General features: G+C 40.2%; 1 protein-coding gene across 5 annotated transcripts in view; it reads right to left on the bottom strand.

Moving 5' to 3' along the window:
- MYO3B (myosin IIIB) overlaps positions 1-16931 on the bottom strand; it is a 501265-nt gene that overhangs the window by 282157 nt on the left and 202177 nt on the right. For all 5 annotated transcript variants that reach the window (XR_001002191.1, XR_001002189.1, XR_001002190.1 and 2 more), the window contains exons 10-14: positions 6897-6993; positions 5510-5626; positions 4887-4991; positions 2074-2157; positions 734-936 (exon numbers count right to left, since the gene is read on the bottom strand). Coding sequence is in view for 2 of the 5 variants with exons in the window: in XM_011945915.1 (XP_011801305.1) it covers positions 734-936; positions 2074-2157; positions 4887-4991; positions 5510-5626; positions 6897-6993 (606 nt within the window). In the remaining 3 variants the exon portion in view is untranslated. The remainder of the gene's footprint in view (positions 1-733; positions 937-2073; positions 2158-4886; positions 4992-5509; positions 5627-6896; positions 6994-16931) is intronic.

Below are 16931 nucleotides of genomic sequence, written 5' to 3'. Positions count from 1 at the left end.
CCCCAGGAAGAGTTATTATTATAATAGGAAGAGTAGCTAACACTCTGATAGCATGTACCACACTAGTGGTTATATTATTATAATAGGAAGAGTAGCTAATACTCTGATAGGATGTACCACACTAGGCATTCTTTTAAGTAATTTTATATAAATGATCATGTTAATCCTCACAACAAACCCATGAGGTCAGCACTAGTAGCATTTCCATTTCACAGATGAGGCACAGAGAAGGTTAGTGAAATGCCCAAAGTCACACAGTGAGTATCAGAACCTGCATTTGAACCCAGATCAAAGTCTGTGCTATTGATTTCTATTACCAAATGCTTTCCTTAAAAACAGAATAATTGTTTTCTCTGCCTCAATCTAAGGAAAAAATTAACGTGTGAAATATTCTTGGTGTCTTTTTTTTTTTTTTTAACAAACAAGTTCAATTTTAAGGGGCCTCAGGATCTTAAAAAATGTCTGCAATGCTCCTAAATTCTACCTGACACAATCAACTCAGGAGAAACAAGCATACCCATCCCCAAAGCACACCCACCCCAGCCCTTTGTACTCTTTCCATTAATTTCTTTTAGGTTAAAATCTACCACTGATCCGTTGCTTAAATCATTCTTTGCCCTTGGGAGGGTAGGGGAATGTTAAGAACAAGGATGAAAACGTAACTGTTAAAATTCCCAAAGCCCCCCCGTTTTTACTGCAGGGCAAAAACACAGTGACAAAGTAGTGCACCTACGCTGCCTGTTTTATCACTCTGGATTTTTCAAGGAGATATTCAGAGATTCTTGCCCCCATCACAACTCCAGTTGGTGTGAACATCATTTCCAGATATTTTCCAAAACGGCTGGAGTTGTCATTGATGGCAGTGCATGAGTTCCCAAAGGCTTCCACTAGGGAGTTGACTTGTAGAATTTTCTCTCTCAAGGTCTGATTATTGGCCTGTGACAAACAGAGAACAGTCAAGAAGAGACTCCAGAAACATTACTCCAGCAAAGTTGCCAGGCACCCATCCCTTGCCCTCCCAAATCCACATTGCCCTTTTACAAAGAGACGTTAGCATCAACCACCAGCATCATTTTCTCATATGAGCAACTCCCTGGATCTGCATATGAATCAGATTTGGCTAGATCAGGACAGCAGTTTTTAAAATCCAGCCATATTTCATTTAAAACCCTTGACAGATAAAACGCCTAACCAGTTTAGAAAGATTTTTAAATAGATCCCGCAACTTTTCTGGCATTTATCATAATAGTCTATAAACCTTATCTATAAAAATTCCATACATTCTTAGTCACCTAGTACACTAATTCAGAGTGTAAGTAACTACTAGACTATTTTTGAAGTCATTCTTTCAATATCGATTTCACCAAGCTGAACATTTTCATTTCCCTCAACTTTTGCTCAAAGGCTTCTATTTTCCATCCTTTTAATCACTATAGTGGCTTTCCCTGATCCTGTTCCTAGTGCTTAACCACTCTTACTACTTAATGGCTGAATGTTTCTATTACATTGAAAACATGAAAATTAATTGCCAATAATCTAGTAAATTTGTGCTGGCATTATTCTCTTCCCGGTGTGAAAGAAGGATAGCATGCTGACATCTTAAGAGGCCTTGCTATCAGGAGGCAAACATAACAAAGATGGAATGTCTTTATGTAAGCCTCAATAAAAAAAAAAACCCCAGTACTTCCATCATTTATAAAATATGCAGTTACTGGCCGGACGCAGTGGCTCAAGCCTGTAATCCCAGCACTTTGGGAGGCCGAGACGGGTGGATCACGAGGTCAGGAGATCGAGACCATCCTGGCTAACATGGTGAAACCCCGTCTCTACTAAAAATACAAAAAACTAGCCGGGCGTGGTGGCGGGCGCCTGTAGTCCCAGCTACTCGGAGGCTGAGGCGGGAGAATGGCGTGAACCCGGGAGGCGGAGCTTGCAGTGAGCCGAGATCGCGCCACTGCACTCCAGCCTGGGCGACACAGCAAGACTCCGTCTCAAAAAAAAAAAAAAAAAAAAAAAATGCAGTTACTCTATAGGAACTTCTCGCCACAATACATAAAGCAGATTAGTCCATACCTTTCCCAAGAAAGTCAAATGCTGAACAATCAGGTGAGCACTTTCTGTCTTCCCAGAGCCACTCTCTCCACTGATGACAATGCACTGGCACAGAAAATGGACCGTCAAGTGAAGAATTTATAGCACAGAAGCAACTTGCGTGCTTCATATAACATCCACTACTGTACACCTTAATTTTTCACTGAGAAATAGATCTTAGGAATCTTCCTATTTAAGAGATCTTCTTCAACCTTTTGTATAGCTACTTGTTGTTCCATTGTACAGATGTACCATAATCTGTTTAATCAGTCCATATTGGGATATTTGAGTTTTTTCCTTGTAATTATAAACAATATTACAATGAATAGCCTTATACATAAGTCATATTTTTATGCAGGTTCATCTGCAGGAGAAATTCCTAGAAATGGGGATGTTGGATCAAAAGGTAAATACACTTGTAAATTTGATACATATTACCAAATTGCTTTCCTAGGGACTATTCCAATATATGAAAGTGCCTGCTCTCCTGTAGCCTCACCAACAGGATGTTAGATTTTTGACAATCTAATAGGTTTAAAAAATGGTATCTCAGTGCGGCTTTATTCTGCATTTTAAAAATTACGAATGAGGCCTCCTTCCATATGCTTAAGAGGCTTTTCTTTTACGTGACCTGTCCATATTGTTTGCCCATTTTTTATTGTATTGTTGATATTTTTATCATTCATTTCAGGGAACTCTTTATGTATAAAGGAAATTAGTGGATGTGGTATAATAAAAATTATATATTGGGCATTGTCCCTGGTTCCTGGCACTGAGCTCCTAAAACCTTTGGAATTTCCAGGAGTGGTAGGAGTATCTTTTGTTATTCACAAGGAGCCCCTTTCAACCATACCTCAGTTTATTCCTAACAAGGTGGTTCAAGGTGAGGCCCCTAGATAGCTTCAGACCGGTCATTAGAAAGACCAAACATGTGATTAGAGTGTGGGAACTTTCAGTCCTACCTCCCAACTTCTAGAAAGAAGAGGGGAATTTAAGATTAAGTTATACAAATTCTTTTTTTTTTTTTTTTTTTTTTTTTTTTTTGAGACGGAGTCTTGCTCTGTCGCCCGGGCTGGAGTGCAGTGGCCGGATCTCAGCTCACTACAAGCTCCGCCTCCCGGGTTTACGCCATTCTCCTGCCTCAGCCTCCGGAGTAGCTGGGACTACAGGCGCCCGCCACCTCGCCCGGCTAGTTTTTTGTATTTTTTAGTAGAGACGGGGTTTCACGTGTTAGCCAGGATGGTCTCGATCTCCTGACCTCGTGATCCGCCCGTCTCGGCCTCCCAAAGTGCTGGGATTACAGGCTTGAGCCACCGCGCCCGGCCCTGTATACAAATTCTTGAACAACGAGAATCAGAGAGCTTCTGAGTTGGTGAACACATCGAGGTGCTGGGAGGGGGATGTGCCCAGAAAAGGCATGGAAGCTCTGTGTGCCATGTCCCCTTCCTCCCCCCATACACCCTGCCCCATATGTCTCTTTTATTTGGCTGTTCCTTAGTTATACCCTTCAAAATAAACTGGTAAATGTAAGTAAAGTGTTTTCCTCAGTTCCTTGAGTCATTCCTAGTGAATCATCAAACCTAAAGAGAGTCACAAGAACCCCTGGACTAGTATTCGGCCAGGCAGAAGTGTGAGAAGCCTAGGTACTCCATCTGCAGCTGGCATCTCAAGTGGGAACATTCTTGCAGCACTAATCGCTTAATCTGTGGAGTCTGTGCTAACTCCAGGTAGTGTCAGAATTGAACTGAATCGTTGGGCACCCAGCTGGGGTTGGAGAATTGGTTGGTGTTGGAAAAACTACAACATTTGGTGTCAGAAATGGTGTCAAAAAAGACAATGCAGTGAGGTGACTTCTTAACTTAAAAACAATATGTATATTTCTCTCCATTTACTTCCTCCCTATGAAATCTATGGACATTTTACAAGTCTCTGGGACTTGTAAATCTTGGACTGATTAAATAGATTATGGTACATCTGTACAATGGAACAAGAAGAATTTGGAGGAGCTAAGTTTCTAAGCTACAGTGAATCCATGTATTCCATTTTATAATCTACACTCTTATAATGTCATCTATTACTCAACAAACCCCAAAGCTGGGACTTCCCAGGTCTTAGGAAATCCATACAGTGATACTCTCAGAAAATTTGCTTGCCAAATTAGACTACTTCTATTTCAAACAGAATAAAGAAACAAAGAAAAATATACCTATTGAAAGTAAAGGAGGGATGAAAGGTTAGATATATCAGCCCTGTGAATTAGAAGGCTAGAAAGGTAAAATGGATGAGCCTGTGTTTAGCATTGAGTTTAGGTTTGTTCATTCTCTACCCAATCTATCACAATTTTTCAGCAGCTAAATGGTGTGGTGCATGGTCGCTGTCAACCTCTGTGCAATATTTCATACAAAAAAGACAGAATCATGAAAATTCTAAGACCTTAATAGGAAAGAATTTCACTTACGCCATTCTATATGCTATTTTTATTGCAATCATTGCCGTGTAATCAGGTTGTGTTCGCACTGTTCTCATCATATTCATATTAGAAACATTTTTATTATATCTTATCAGAGAAAATGAGTGCTCTTGATGTGAATGCTTTATGTTTCTTGAAAAGCATTTTCACATTCTCCTGATGCTATGACTTTATCTACGCACAAGTTCCACAGAGCTGCCATTTCATCTCCTGTCTCTTTGGGCCGGCACCAGCAACCAGAATGGAAAGGTTTCAGGAAGACTTAGGAGCTGACAGGGAAGACAGAACATGTGTGACTCTGTAGGAAAGGAAGGTGAGTTCTTACCTGGTCTTTGCTGAGAGTAACCATGCACTGGTAAGCAGCATCTGCTGATGCAAATATGTGGGGGGGATTAGAGGCACGTTTCACTCCATGATAAAGTCTGGAAAACTGAAGGAAAAATAATTAAAAGAAACTCTCCCCTGGACCATCTAATACTCTACTACCTATTGCCCATGAAACCAAGACTCTGTCACTTATTAGGGGACTTGTTGCATTAGGAAGACTGTTGGGTACAGGTTCTGGAGCCTGCAGGCCTGAGTTCAAATTTCACTTCTGTACTTACTGGCTTCGTGAGCTAGTAAGCGGGAGCCACTCTATGCTAAGTCTCCTCATCTGCTAACTAGGTTTAACAACAGTACCCATCCCACAGGGTGTGAAAAGTGAGGTAACCCAGTGTCCAACATGCAGTAAGTACTCAATAAAGGTTAACTATTACTGTTATAGTTTGCTTTAAAAAGGTATCCTCAAGATGTAAAAATTCCATTTGCATTACATTACTATCTGCAGTTTGGAGTATATATATCTAGGGTAGCATAATTTTATTCTTACTTTTTCTTTCTTTTCATTTGCCCTTGTGAGTTTTAATTTCCTATTAAGAAGCAGTATGCTCTTAAAACATCTCTTACCTGTGGAGAGTATATGCTTAGATTCTGGAAGGGGTTTAAGGCAATTAAGATGTCTCCAACATATGTGTAAATCAGCAAGTCTGCATAACGTTTCTGCAACTGATGGATAATTGTATCCTAAGAAGAGGATAAATGGTATTGAGAGTAAATATTATTTCCAATCAAGGGACAGATTCTACAAATGACAACAAATTTATTCTTCCAAGAACATCTTTCTTTAAAAGATGAAAGTAGTTCATTTAAATCATACAATGACCCTAATGATCCTAATTCATTAAAACAATGCCAATATTTGCCTTGAAAGAAAAAATAGGAATACACTGAAAGAATTAGGCCTACTTAGGACTTGCTAAAAGACACCGAGATATCCAAGAAAGATTTTACTTGTTATTGTGAAAAGAACTCATCTCAACCAGTCAAAATGTTGTATTTAAAATTTTATTTAATAGGCTGTTCCTACTGATAGAGCACAGACAAAACAGTAAGTTAATTTCTCAGAGCACTGCACTTAAAACCTAGGTGGCATAAATACAGAATTAAACACTTTTTATTACACTTTAGTGATTTAGACATTGAAAGTAACAATCCTCAGAGTTAGACTCAGCATAAACAGGTCCAGTGCAATTAACAGCACTATTAAACATGCATATTTTAAGTAGGGATTATCAGAGACTTCAAATTTAGAATTCAAGCTATATTAACTTCACGATTTCCCTAAATGAAGCTCTTTCTTATGAAGAACAAACAACTTCTTTTTTTTTTTTTTTTTTGAGACAGAGTCTCTCGCTCTGTTGCCCAGGCTGGAGTGCAGTGGCGCAATCTCGGCTCACTGCAAGCTCCGCCTCCCGGGTTCAGGCCATTCTCCCGCCTCAGCCTCCGAGTAGCTGGGACTACAGGCGCCCGCCACCACGCCCGGCTAGATTTTTGTATTTTTAGTAGAGACGGGGTTTCACCATTGTTAGCCAGGATGGTCTCAATCTCCTGACCTCGTGATCCACCCGTCTCGGCCTCCCAAAGTGCTGGGATTACAGGCTTGAGCCACCGCACCCGGCCGAACAAACAACTTCTTAAGGGTTAATTGAAATATTTTGTCAAATTGTATCAAACAAAATATTTTCAGCTGATCTAATCCACCATTAAGGCTACAATATAAAGAGCTTTACTGGAAAAATCCAAATCCTTTTCTCTTCATGATTCTAGGGGCTACCTAAATAAACACAGCACAGGATCACAGTCATAGTGACTGAATGCTCCCTGAGCTTCATCCCATGGCCTCACAAACAATTACATTTTCAAATGACCTGAGGAAGACATGCTCTACAACAGAAAGGTCAGACCACATGAAACAAATGTCTTCAATGAGAATTGTCTACTAAATATTTAGTACCTCATCCAGAACCTCTAGGTTGACCAAATCATCCTCAAGGCAGTATTTTTCAGCGTCTTCCACACGATAAGGTCTTCTGGTATGCATCCTCTCATGCCTAGAAATTTATCAATAGAGTTTAAGCATTAAGACAGCAAATAATGCAGCAGAAAGTGTGCAGCAAGGATGGCTCATTCACAATCTTATCACATGATATGTTCAGAGACGTCAGAGACAGAGACAGGAAGTCCAGTCCAGGCCCCCAAGCTTCTCCTGCCACTGTAGAACTGTTGGGATAAAGTGATCTCCGTAGTTCAAGTCTACTTTCTGCCAGAGTAACGAGTGTTACCAAATGGGTTCAGCTAATACACATATTTGCTTTTCTTTTTTTTTTTTTTTTTTTTTGAGACGGAGTCTTGCTCTGTCGCCCGGGCTGGAGTGCAGTGGCCGGATCTCAGCTCACTGCAGGCTCCTCCTCCCGGGTTTCAGCCTCCCAAGTAGCTGGGACTACAGGCGCCTGCCACCTCGCCCGGCTAGTTTTTTGTATTTTTTAGTAGAGACGGGGTTTCAGTGTTAGCCAGGATGGTCTCGATCTCCTGACCTCGTGATCCGCCCGTCTCGGCCTCCCAAAGTGCTGGGATTACAGGCTTGAGCCACCGCGCCCGGCTGCTTTTCTTAAACGCCAAAGGCAGCACTTCCAGAATAAACACCTCTGATTTCTGCTCAGTGTCAGGCACATGGTTCTCACTGGGGTATAGCCTTAAATGCCTTACTTCCCTTGAGGTCCCCCTGCTCTATCTACCAGTACCACCCCCAACTTTTGTGATAGCTTTTAACCTACATAACACTTCCAGAGATTAATATAGTAAACAACAAATAATTGATCATTGTTTATGATTTTTCTTATTTATTTGAAATCCCTCTGTGACCCTTGTCCCATCCCACTCCTCTCTCATGCGGTGACCACTATCTGATGGGTTTCCTTCCAGTCTATTTTCAAATATTGGTCAGATGCATATATGTGCCCATAAGCAAAATACAGGTTCTGTATGTTTAGTTATAAAAATGATATCATATGTAGGTTTTATAATGTAAGCTTACTTTTTTCATTAAACATGATGATTTGTAAAGTCTATTTATCTATCTATCTACCTATCTATCTTACCCACTTACCTACCTACCTAGTTCAGTCACTGTAATCACTGGGTAGTATTATGCTTTATGAATATGTACCTATTTATTTACTCAGTCCTATGGGGGGACCACATTGGCTAGAAGAGCTCTGGACCCTAGTTTCAGAGTTGCGAGCATTGTGGTATGAGACACTCAGCAAATCCCTTAACAGCCACTATATCAGTTTTCTTCATCTGTAAATAGAATTACTCATGACTGATCTGTCTATCTCCCAGGTAGCTATGAAAGCACATAGTCATGGATATAAAAATGCAATAAAGTTGAAAACTTTATTTTCATTATGTGTGCTAATTATTCTTCTTACATCCTTGTTAAAATTTGGAATCAATTTGCATAACTACACACATTACTCCGGATATCACTGACTAAACAAAATCATACATAAACTGTCCTCCTACATACTGTAAATTCACTAGCCCAGAAGCATAACTTCTTGGTTCTTCTCTGTCACTTTTATGCCCATCGTCATCACAGCTTACGAGGATATCACCCACCATCTAGCTAGATCCGAGAAGCTGGTGTTGACTGAAAGTTTTACGGTAACTACCAGCTAGAAGTCATGGAATCTTGATGCACACCCCACCCTTTGGTATGCATTTCACAGAAGTAGGTAAAGAGGAAGAAGCAAACTTATCAGCTCTTCATATTGAGTCTTGAGTTTATAATGAAATAGAAATGGCCAGATAAAACTGATTTCTCTCTTTCTAGCCTATTACATTAAATCTTACTTTTCAATCTCCATCACTGATACATTTGAAAAGGGATATTTGAAGCATGCTATTAGTCATCTCCAGTCCTATAACCAGTTTTGCTGCTAATTCATATAAAGGTCCAAAGTAGAATGAAGCTTAGTTTTTATTTAATCAAATCAAATTTATAACCTAAACATTTTAAAATTATTAAACATAATTATTTATCTGTGTATTTACATATCATTGATGGCAAAGAAAAATCAAATTGGTTTGTAATACAGATTTTTACTAAAACTCAGAGCTGCTGCCTGCCTCTAGCTAGCCATTTTGTTAAATAAAACAGCAGGAGGATACATATTTCTGATCAAAATCCCCTTCACATAAAACCTAAGAATAATTTTGCTTGAAGTTACTCAAAAAACAAAATATTGGCCGGGCGTGGTGGTTCACGCCTGTAATCCCAGCACTTTGGGAGGCCGAGGCAGGCGGATCGCAAAGTCAAGAGATTGAGACCATCCTGGCCAACATGGTGAAACCCCGTCTCTACCAAAAGTACAAAAATTAGCTCGGCATGGTGGCTTGTGCCTGTAGCCCCAGCTACTCAGGAGGCTGAGGCAGAAGAATTGCTTGAACCTTGGAGAGGGATGTTGCAGTGAGCCGAGATCAAGCCACTGCATGCCAACCTGGCAACAGAGCAAGACTCCGTCTCAAAAAAAAAAAAAAAAAAAAAATTATACCACATTTTCATGAAATAATTAAATTACCATATTAAATTCAGCTAGTTTGTCACCTTCCTACATTTACATCTCATAATTGCATAAAATAAGCTAAGTCAGAGTTTATTCTGCACATCATTTGACAAAGAAAATCAATAATTAGGCCGGGCGCGGTGGCTCACGCCTGCAATCCCAGCACTTTGGGAGGCCGAGGTGGGTGGATCACGAGGTCAGGAGGTCGAGACCATCCTGGCTAACACAGTGAAACCCCGTCTCTACTAAAAAATACAAAAAATTAGCTGGGTGTGGTGCTGGGTGCCTGTAGACCCAGCTACTTGGGAGGCTGAGGCAGGAGAATGGCGTGAACCTGGGAGGCAGAGCTTGCAGTGAGCCGAGAACGCACCACTGCACTCCAGCCTGGGCGACACAGGGAGACTTTGTCTCAAAAAAAAAAAAGAAAGAAAAAAAAGAAAATCAATAATTAAAAAAATTATGTCAGATCTGATTCTGGTCAAGATGGAGTAAGCACTCTCCACTCTTGTCTCCTCACGAAAGACAACCAAATACCCTGGACAGAATGCATGGAGTAGCTATCTTAAGACTCTGAGAAATAAACTGTAACAGGCAGATTGGGGAAGGAAGTCAGAATTCAAAACACCACTGAACCAGTGGTGAGTTTTCCAGGGTTATTTTTCCTTCAGTAACTCCTCACCTGGACTTAATGGCAGCCTGAGCTCCTTCAGAAATACCAAGCTTCACATTGGATGATATTTTTATAGCCAACTAAAAATGGAAGCTTGAACAAAACCTTACTTGCAATCTCACAAACAGATGCAGCCTAGTACAAAGTTTTAATTTTCAGTGTGAATATACACAATGCAATATCACTAGGATCAAAATTGGTATCTTCTGAGCCTGAAGCAGACTGTATGCTATGCCAATCTGTCTCACAGATAGAACTTCCAAGAATCATGCAGATGTTGTCCGTAAATCTGAGCTTGACTCCTATAAAAAAACTTCTCCAATAATATTGTATTAACAAAAAATAACTTTTAAAAAATTTTAACTGCCTCTTTCCTTGCTTACAGGTGATATTCTTTAGAAATACTTGCTCCTAAAAGTGAAATAGGCAATCTAGAAGTGGATGTAGATGCAAGACTTCTCTACTCTGATAAAGACCACTTCATTTTCTCAACCAGAAAAAAAAAATATGTATGTGTAACACTATTTCTGCTTTCCCCAGCTAGTGTTATTTGGAAACTGCTGCCTGCTTAACTTTCCTCCTCTGGCTATGGGGTCTGGAGGGTCTGTTGTAGAGAAAAAGCATTATTTATTTCCATTTTTATCTCCTTTAAAAACATTATCCTAGATTTTACATAAGCTTATAAAAAGTGTTACATTGTTTTATATTTCTCTATTTTTAGTTGAAATTAATAAATTTGGTTTATTTTTTTTCAATTTTATTAAGTGATTTGTGTCATTAGTAACTATAGATCTTAATTTCCTTTAAATTCACACGCTCCACCTAGTGTGCCACTTGAGAATAGCATCTATTATCAATTTTTGCTGAAGAATTCCTCATTTAATGTGAAAATTACAGATCTCCAACTAAAAGCTACTTGGATTGAGTATTCCAAAGCTCAGAGGAATGCAGACATAGATAAATGAATGGATAGATAGCAAAAAACATTCTACTAAATCAAAAGTATGTGGTAAGGCACTGTTGTTTTAATGGCTCATAAGATGTTTTCAAATTCCAGTAAAGTTTATATTGCTTTTCCTAGATTTCCTACTTGCTTTTATGAGTCTGTAAGTATGTTGGCTGCCAAGTCTGGCTTCTCAAACAGAGTTTGCGAGTTGGAGCTTAGAGGGAAAGTCTTGGTTTGGACTGGTTCCTGGAGTTTGCTTTTGGTGAGGCAGTGGAGCGGGAGAGTGTGGAGAGCAGGACTGGTCTTAGGTTTCAGGGATCAGGTAAAGGGGAAACTGGTGCCTGAATCCACATATCAAGTAGGGTGGGAATGAGGGCAAGTCTGTACCATCAAGTCCAAGGAAATGGGTGTAGCGTGAGAATAGAATCGGAAGAACGGGAAAGACAGAGCCAGAGGTAGAGGCTGGGAGTTCCCCTAAGACCACAGTGAGCACAGATGAGGTAGAGGATGAGGGTCTTTGTTCAAATCTTTGGCCCAGCCAGTGAGTGGGAAAGGAGCTTCAGAGGGCACCAAACTGGTTCAAATACTAGAGGAATTATTCTCATGAAATAAACTCCTAAAGTGTTGCAGCTTTCACTCTAGTTTAATCTCTATATCTGCATTGTGGTTAAAACCATTTCTGTGTCAATGCTCTCTAATATCCCATCACTGGGCCTGCTAGCTTCTTTGTTTGAGCTGCTAGTCCTATGAACTATATTGACAAACATATTTTGCCCAAAAGTGACTCATTAATCTATTAACCTCTTTCTGTCTGCCAATTACGCCTGTGGAATTGGAGGCTTCCATGTAAGTAGGTACAAACAGGGCTGCAAGAACTTCATGTAGGTGAGACAGGATATGTTCTTCCCTTCACTCCACAACTATGAGGAAGAAAAGGTGCAGGCTCAAAGATGTCAGTCCTCAAGAATCTAGGACAAAAGCCTCTATGGCCATAGAGAGAACCCAGGGATCACTCACTTATCACTACATTCAATGGATTCCATAAAAGAATGAAAACATTACTCAAAACTGAGAACGGAGTACTGTTACTAACCCAAGGTCAGTGATGTTGACTATTTCTTCTAAATCTTTATTTTCATTCAAAACACCCTTTGATAACAGAGACAATGAAAGAGAAACTTTTATTTTACGGTAACTCTATAATAATGGACCTAGAATGAGAAAAACAATAGCACACCATTGAGGAGTGACGTTATTTTACTGAGAGTCAAATATGGACAGAGATACCAGCTGGATACCCTTAACTACATGAGCTGTATCTTGTCCCTGAACTTAAGGCTATATCTATCAAACAATACCATGCATAGATTTTAAAATAGGATAATTGTTTGGGTGGAACTTATTCTAGTATCTGTCCATTTTTCATCTAAGCACAATTTTGGCCAGAATCCCAATAAATCAGCATCTTATCATTCATCATATTAAACAGTATTTGATATACCCAACTTCTCTAAGCAGCAAGAATCAGTAACACCAGCATAAAATTAATATTAACGAACTTGTCTGCTCATTTGTAGATAGATAGATATAGGTATACATAGATAGCAGATACTATCTATGTATACTACACTAGCAAGGTGTAGATTTATTTCTTCTGTTAGGAAAGTAAAAGGATCTTTAACCTCCTATGTGTCAAGCTTCTTCAGCACTTTATGAAGTAATCTTTCTGGAGTTATTCATTTACATAAGAACCCAAGAACCCATTAGTGTATATAATATGGGGTGTTGTGTGTGTGTGTGTGTATGTGAGTGCATGCATGCACACATTTGAAGGTAGAAGAGGGAGAGAATGAGCAAGCATTACTGGGGAAAACTCGGCAGTTAAATAGTGAGAAATCTGTTTTTAAAGGTCATTGCTGCAGGTTGAAAAGAAATCAAAAGCTGAAGTCATTGCTTTAATCAGCCTCAGGCAAATTGCAAGGGCAGAATTACAATCCATTAAACAGAGCAGGAAAACAAAACAAAACCCCAGCAACTCAATTCTTCTACCAAGTAATACCTAGAACAGACCCTTGGCATTTAGGGTTTAACATCTGTGGTTTCAGCTAGTACCAAGCCACCTGCAGGGGCACCGCAGGCTGGATCTTGTAATTTTACTGAGGTTCACGGTTGAGTTCATGGTTGTGGCAGAAACAACCGAGTCCTTTCCCTGCCTCCACTCACATTCCAGAGTGGTTTCACTCTTCTCCCAATAAACCTTGGAAAGTGATAAAAAGCATGTTTTCAATCTACTTCTCTGAACTTTAACAGTATGATGACATACCAGATGATACTAATGAATTCAGGGATTTGTAAAACTGGTTTGGGGAAGAAGCCTTTTTGCAGATCAAGGAAATAGGTGCTGATATAAAGGAAATGACCAAATAGTTTAAAAACACCCCCAACAGATTAAGTAACAATGTACCCTCAACTCATTGTTCACATAGTTTTAGGGCTTCTTAACCTCCTTTAAAAGAGTAAGACTTGGATTCATAACTGCTGTATTATACCTGAATCAAATATATGTGTTGGCACAATTATAATTTACTGGAAAAACTTAAATTCCAATGGTGTCATACATACACTATAATCACCATCAGGTAATGGTATCTATCAAATCTCAAATAGTACAATGTCACTTCTCCACAGGTGCCTCTGCTGTCCTGTATCTATATCTATAGTGTGTGTGTGTGTGTGTGTGTGTATGTATATGTATGTGTGCGTGTGTATATATATGTATATGTATATATGTATGTATGTATACATAGTGAAATAGGGATGAATCACATCCTGGCTTTCCAAAAAGCACTCAGAAAAGCCTGAATGATTACACCAGGAAAGGTGAGACAGGGGCCTAACAAACTCAAGCTCTCCATGCCCAGTACAGCTTCTGCTCTATGTGAACAAGCCCTCCATGATTCTTAGCCTTGCTCTTGAATACTCTTGAATATGTGCGATAACTGAGATGGATCACTTCCCTGTAATGCTCTTCTCCCAGCACTACCTTCCACCCGCTCACTGTGACAGAGGAGCGAAATTGTGTATTCTCCCTGCTCCCCTCTGTCTTTTCCCAACCATTGCTCTCCCTAACCAATCTCTCCCCTTTTAAAAGTTCACATCACACTCTGATATCATCCTTTTCGGCAAGTGACCCCCAATTTTCCTTTCTCTCTACCCCTTCCCCTGATATCAGTCTTTGGTTTCCCCATGTCCCACCAATCACTTTGTTAACTCTTCCCACATTCTGATCTAAGAGTTCCTCAACTTGTCAACACTTAAAAAACATTTCTTTCTATTCCACTGAAGTTGCCCACAAGTTCAGCTATCCCTAGTTCCTAATTATCTATCAAAAGTTCCTAGGATCTCAGTTCTACAATCCCTTTCCTCATCATCCCCTCACGGAACCTGCTCTTCATCTTTGTTGTAATAGCCAGTCCCCGAACTAGATCAGTCTCAAAGTCAATAAGCCAGTCTGTTGTCACTTTCTTCCCTATCCCCAAAGATCCCAAGGCCACTCTTCTACTAACCTCGATTCCCTTGCTTCCTTACCCACTCATCACATCCACTGAAGTCAGTCTCCAGCCTGAAGAAGACCATAATGTCTGCTTTCTCTACTCCTAACTCCTTGCTGCTAAGAGTTAATCGAGATGGCAGATGAGAAAGGCGGCAGTGGTGATGGTACATTTTCTGAGAGTTTCTAGTGCCAAATGCTGTCCTGAATGCTCTACGTGCATTATCTTAGAGACGGATTAACTTCACTACAATAGGATGCTGTTCAGTTACGTTCCACCTGGGTTTTCTATGCTATTAAGCAATCATGATGTCTATCTTTAATTGACCCTTTATCATATTCCTCATAGGGACTATCTCAAAGATTTAACACTTCCCTGGAGTACACATTCCACTCCCAACTCTGAAACCTTGCTAAGTTTTTTTTTTTTTTGAAAGATAAAGGCCATTCAACATGAATTTCCTCACAATACCTCCTCTCCTCACTTAAGTTTTCTGAGGACTTTTATCTAACCTTTCTGTGTCTTTCCCAACTTAGAGTTTCTCTCTTTCTAAGGTGAACTTTCCTTTTAGGCCCCTGACCTACTCCCTGTTGCTTGCTCCATTGTTTCCTCTCTCATCTGTCTTCAATGTCTCCCTCTCTCTATATATCCTTCCCCTTCACCTGTCCAAGTGTTCCCCAATCCTTTAAGAACTGGCATTCTTCCCTGCAGCCCCACTGAAACTACCAACTTCTCTCTCCCCTGGGAAAAGTACTAAAGTGGACAGAATATTCCTTACCTTTGCAGGAATAGTAAGAAAGTTTTCCCTGTAGGTTATGTTTCATTACTCTGTATCAGCTCTCAAATCCAAAAGAGTTGCTCTAGCTGGAGGGCCCAGGACTGCTTAGACCATTGAAGAACTCTCTTTCAGGCAGAAAGCTGGAAGCCTCGTGTAATATCTGGAAGTACTCAGCATTGCATTTGATAGACTATGAAGACGTGTCTTGCAATTTCTATGTGATTGTATCGTGAACCAGGCCAGGGAGGCAGCCCAGTTTGGGGAGGCCCCATCACACTTCTCTCTTTCCCTAATCTCCCTCAATCAGTCCATCACTAAGTCCTGACAATACCATTATTTTAATATCTTCTGCCATTTGTAATTACTATGATCTGCTCACTAGTCTCCTTAGTTGCAGCCTTGCCCTGCTTCATTCTCCATACTGCAATCAGAACAACTTTCTAGAACTCATCAATAGCTCCCTAGGGCCTAAGAAACAAAATCAAGCTCCTTAGGCCCATTATGACCTGGCTCCTGTCTACCTTGTCTCTCCCTCCCACCTACCCCACACCAAGCTCCAGCCATGTCAACTAATTGTTCACCAGATGCCCCAGGCTCTCTCCAGCCCTTGTGCCTTGCCCTTTGCTCACTGCTCATTCTTTCCCTTCTACCCCAAATAACCCCCTTTCCTTGACTATCTTCAATGTGTTCTTCAGGACAGTTCAAGGATCATCTTCCCAGAAGCTCCAGGGCATCTTCCCCCACCATCCCAACCCCAGACTGACTTAGGTGTCTTTCCCAGGTGCTCTGGGAGGTATCCCAGGCATTCCTTTATCTAGGTACTTTTCATGTTGAACTGTTCTCACCTGATTCTTGTCTCTATCACATACCAGACTATTAGCTCTTTATCAGGAACTGCATCTGATTTGCCTTTGTAATCCCTCTGTTCAGCACAGGGCCTGACACATACACAGGTATAAATGCCTCTTGAATGAATAAATTAGATATTGAATAAGAGATAAAATGGGTTATTTTTAACATTCAGTACCTCAGTACTATTTATTTTCGTGATCTTTTACAGTAAGTAAAAAGATGAATTTGCACAGATTATGGGCAAGAGGTAGTTAGTGTTAAAAAGAAATGAAAGACTCAGAATTAAATAGGCCTTGTACACTACTTCTACTACTAACATTTATGGAAGGTGCCACTATGCTAAGCATTTTACATGTATTGACTCACATAACCCTCAAAATAATCCCCATTTTATAGAAGAAACTTTGGAAGAGAAAGATTAAAAATATATCCAGTTAGTGGCTGGCCTGAAATCCAAACCTGGCAGAGCAAAGGTTCTTTTTTTTCCTTTTTTCCTTCCTTCCTTCCTTCCTTCCTTCCTTCCTTCCTTCCTTCCTTCCTTCCTTCCTTCCTTCCTTCCTTCCTTCCTTCCTTCCTTCCTTCCTTCCTTCCTTCCTTCCTTCCTTCCTTCCCTCCCTCCCCCCT

The sequence above is a fragment of the Colobus angolensis genome, unplaced genomic scaffold (genome assembly GCF_000951035.1).
Source record: "Colobus angolensis palliatus isolate OR3802 unplaced genomic scaffold, Cang.pa_1.0 Scaffold247, whole genome shotgun sequence".
In the NCBI taxonomy this organism is placed as follows: domain Eukaryota; kingdom Metazoa; phylum Chordata; class Mammalia; order Primates; family Cercopithecidae; genus Colobus; species Colobus angolensis.
The sequence above is the reverse complement of the archived record's forward strand: the minus strand, read 5'-3'. Positions and strand labels throughout refer to the sequence as shown.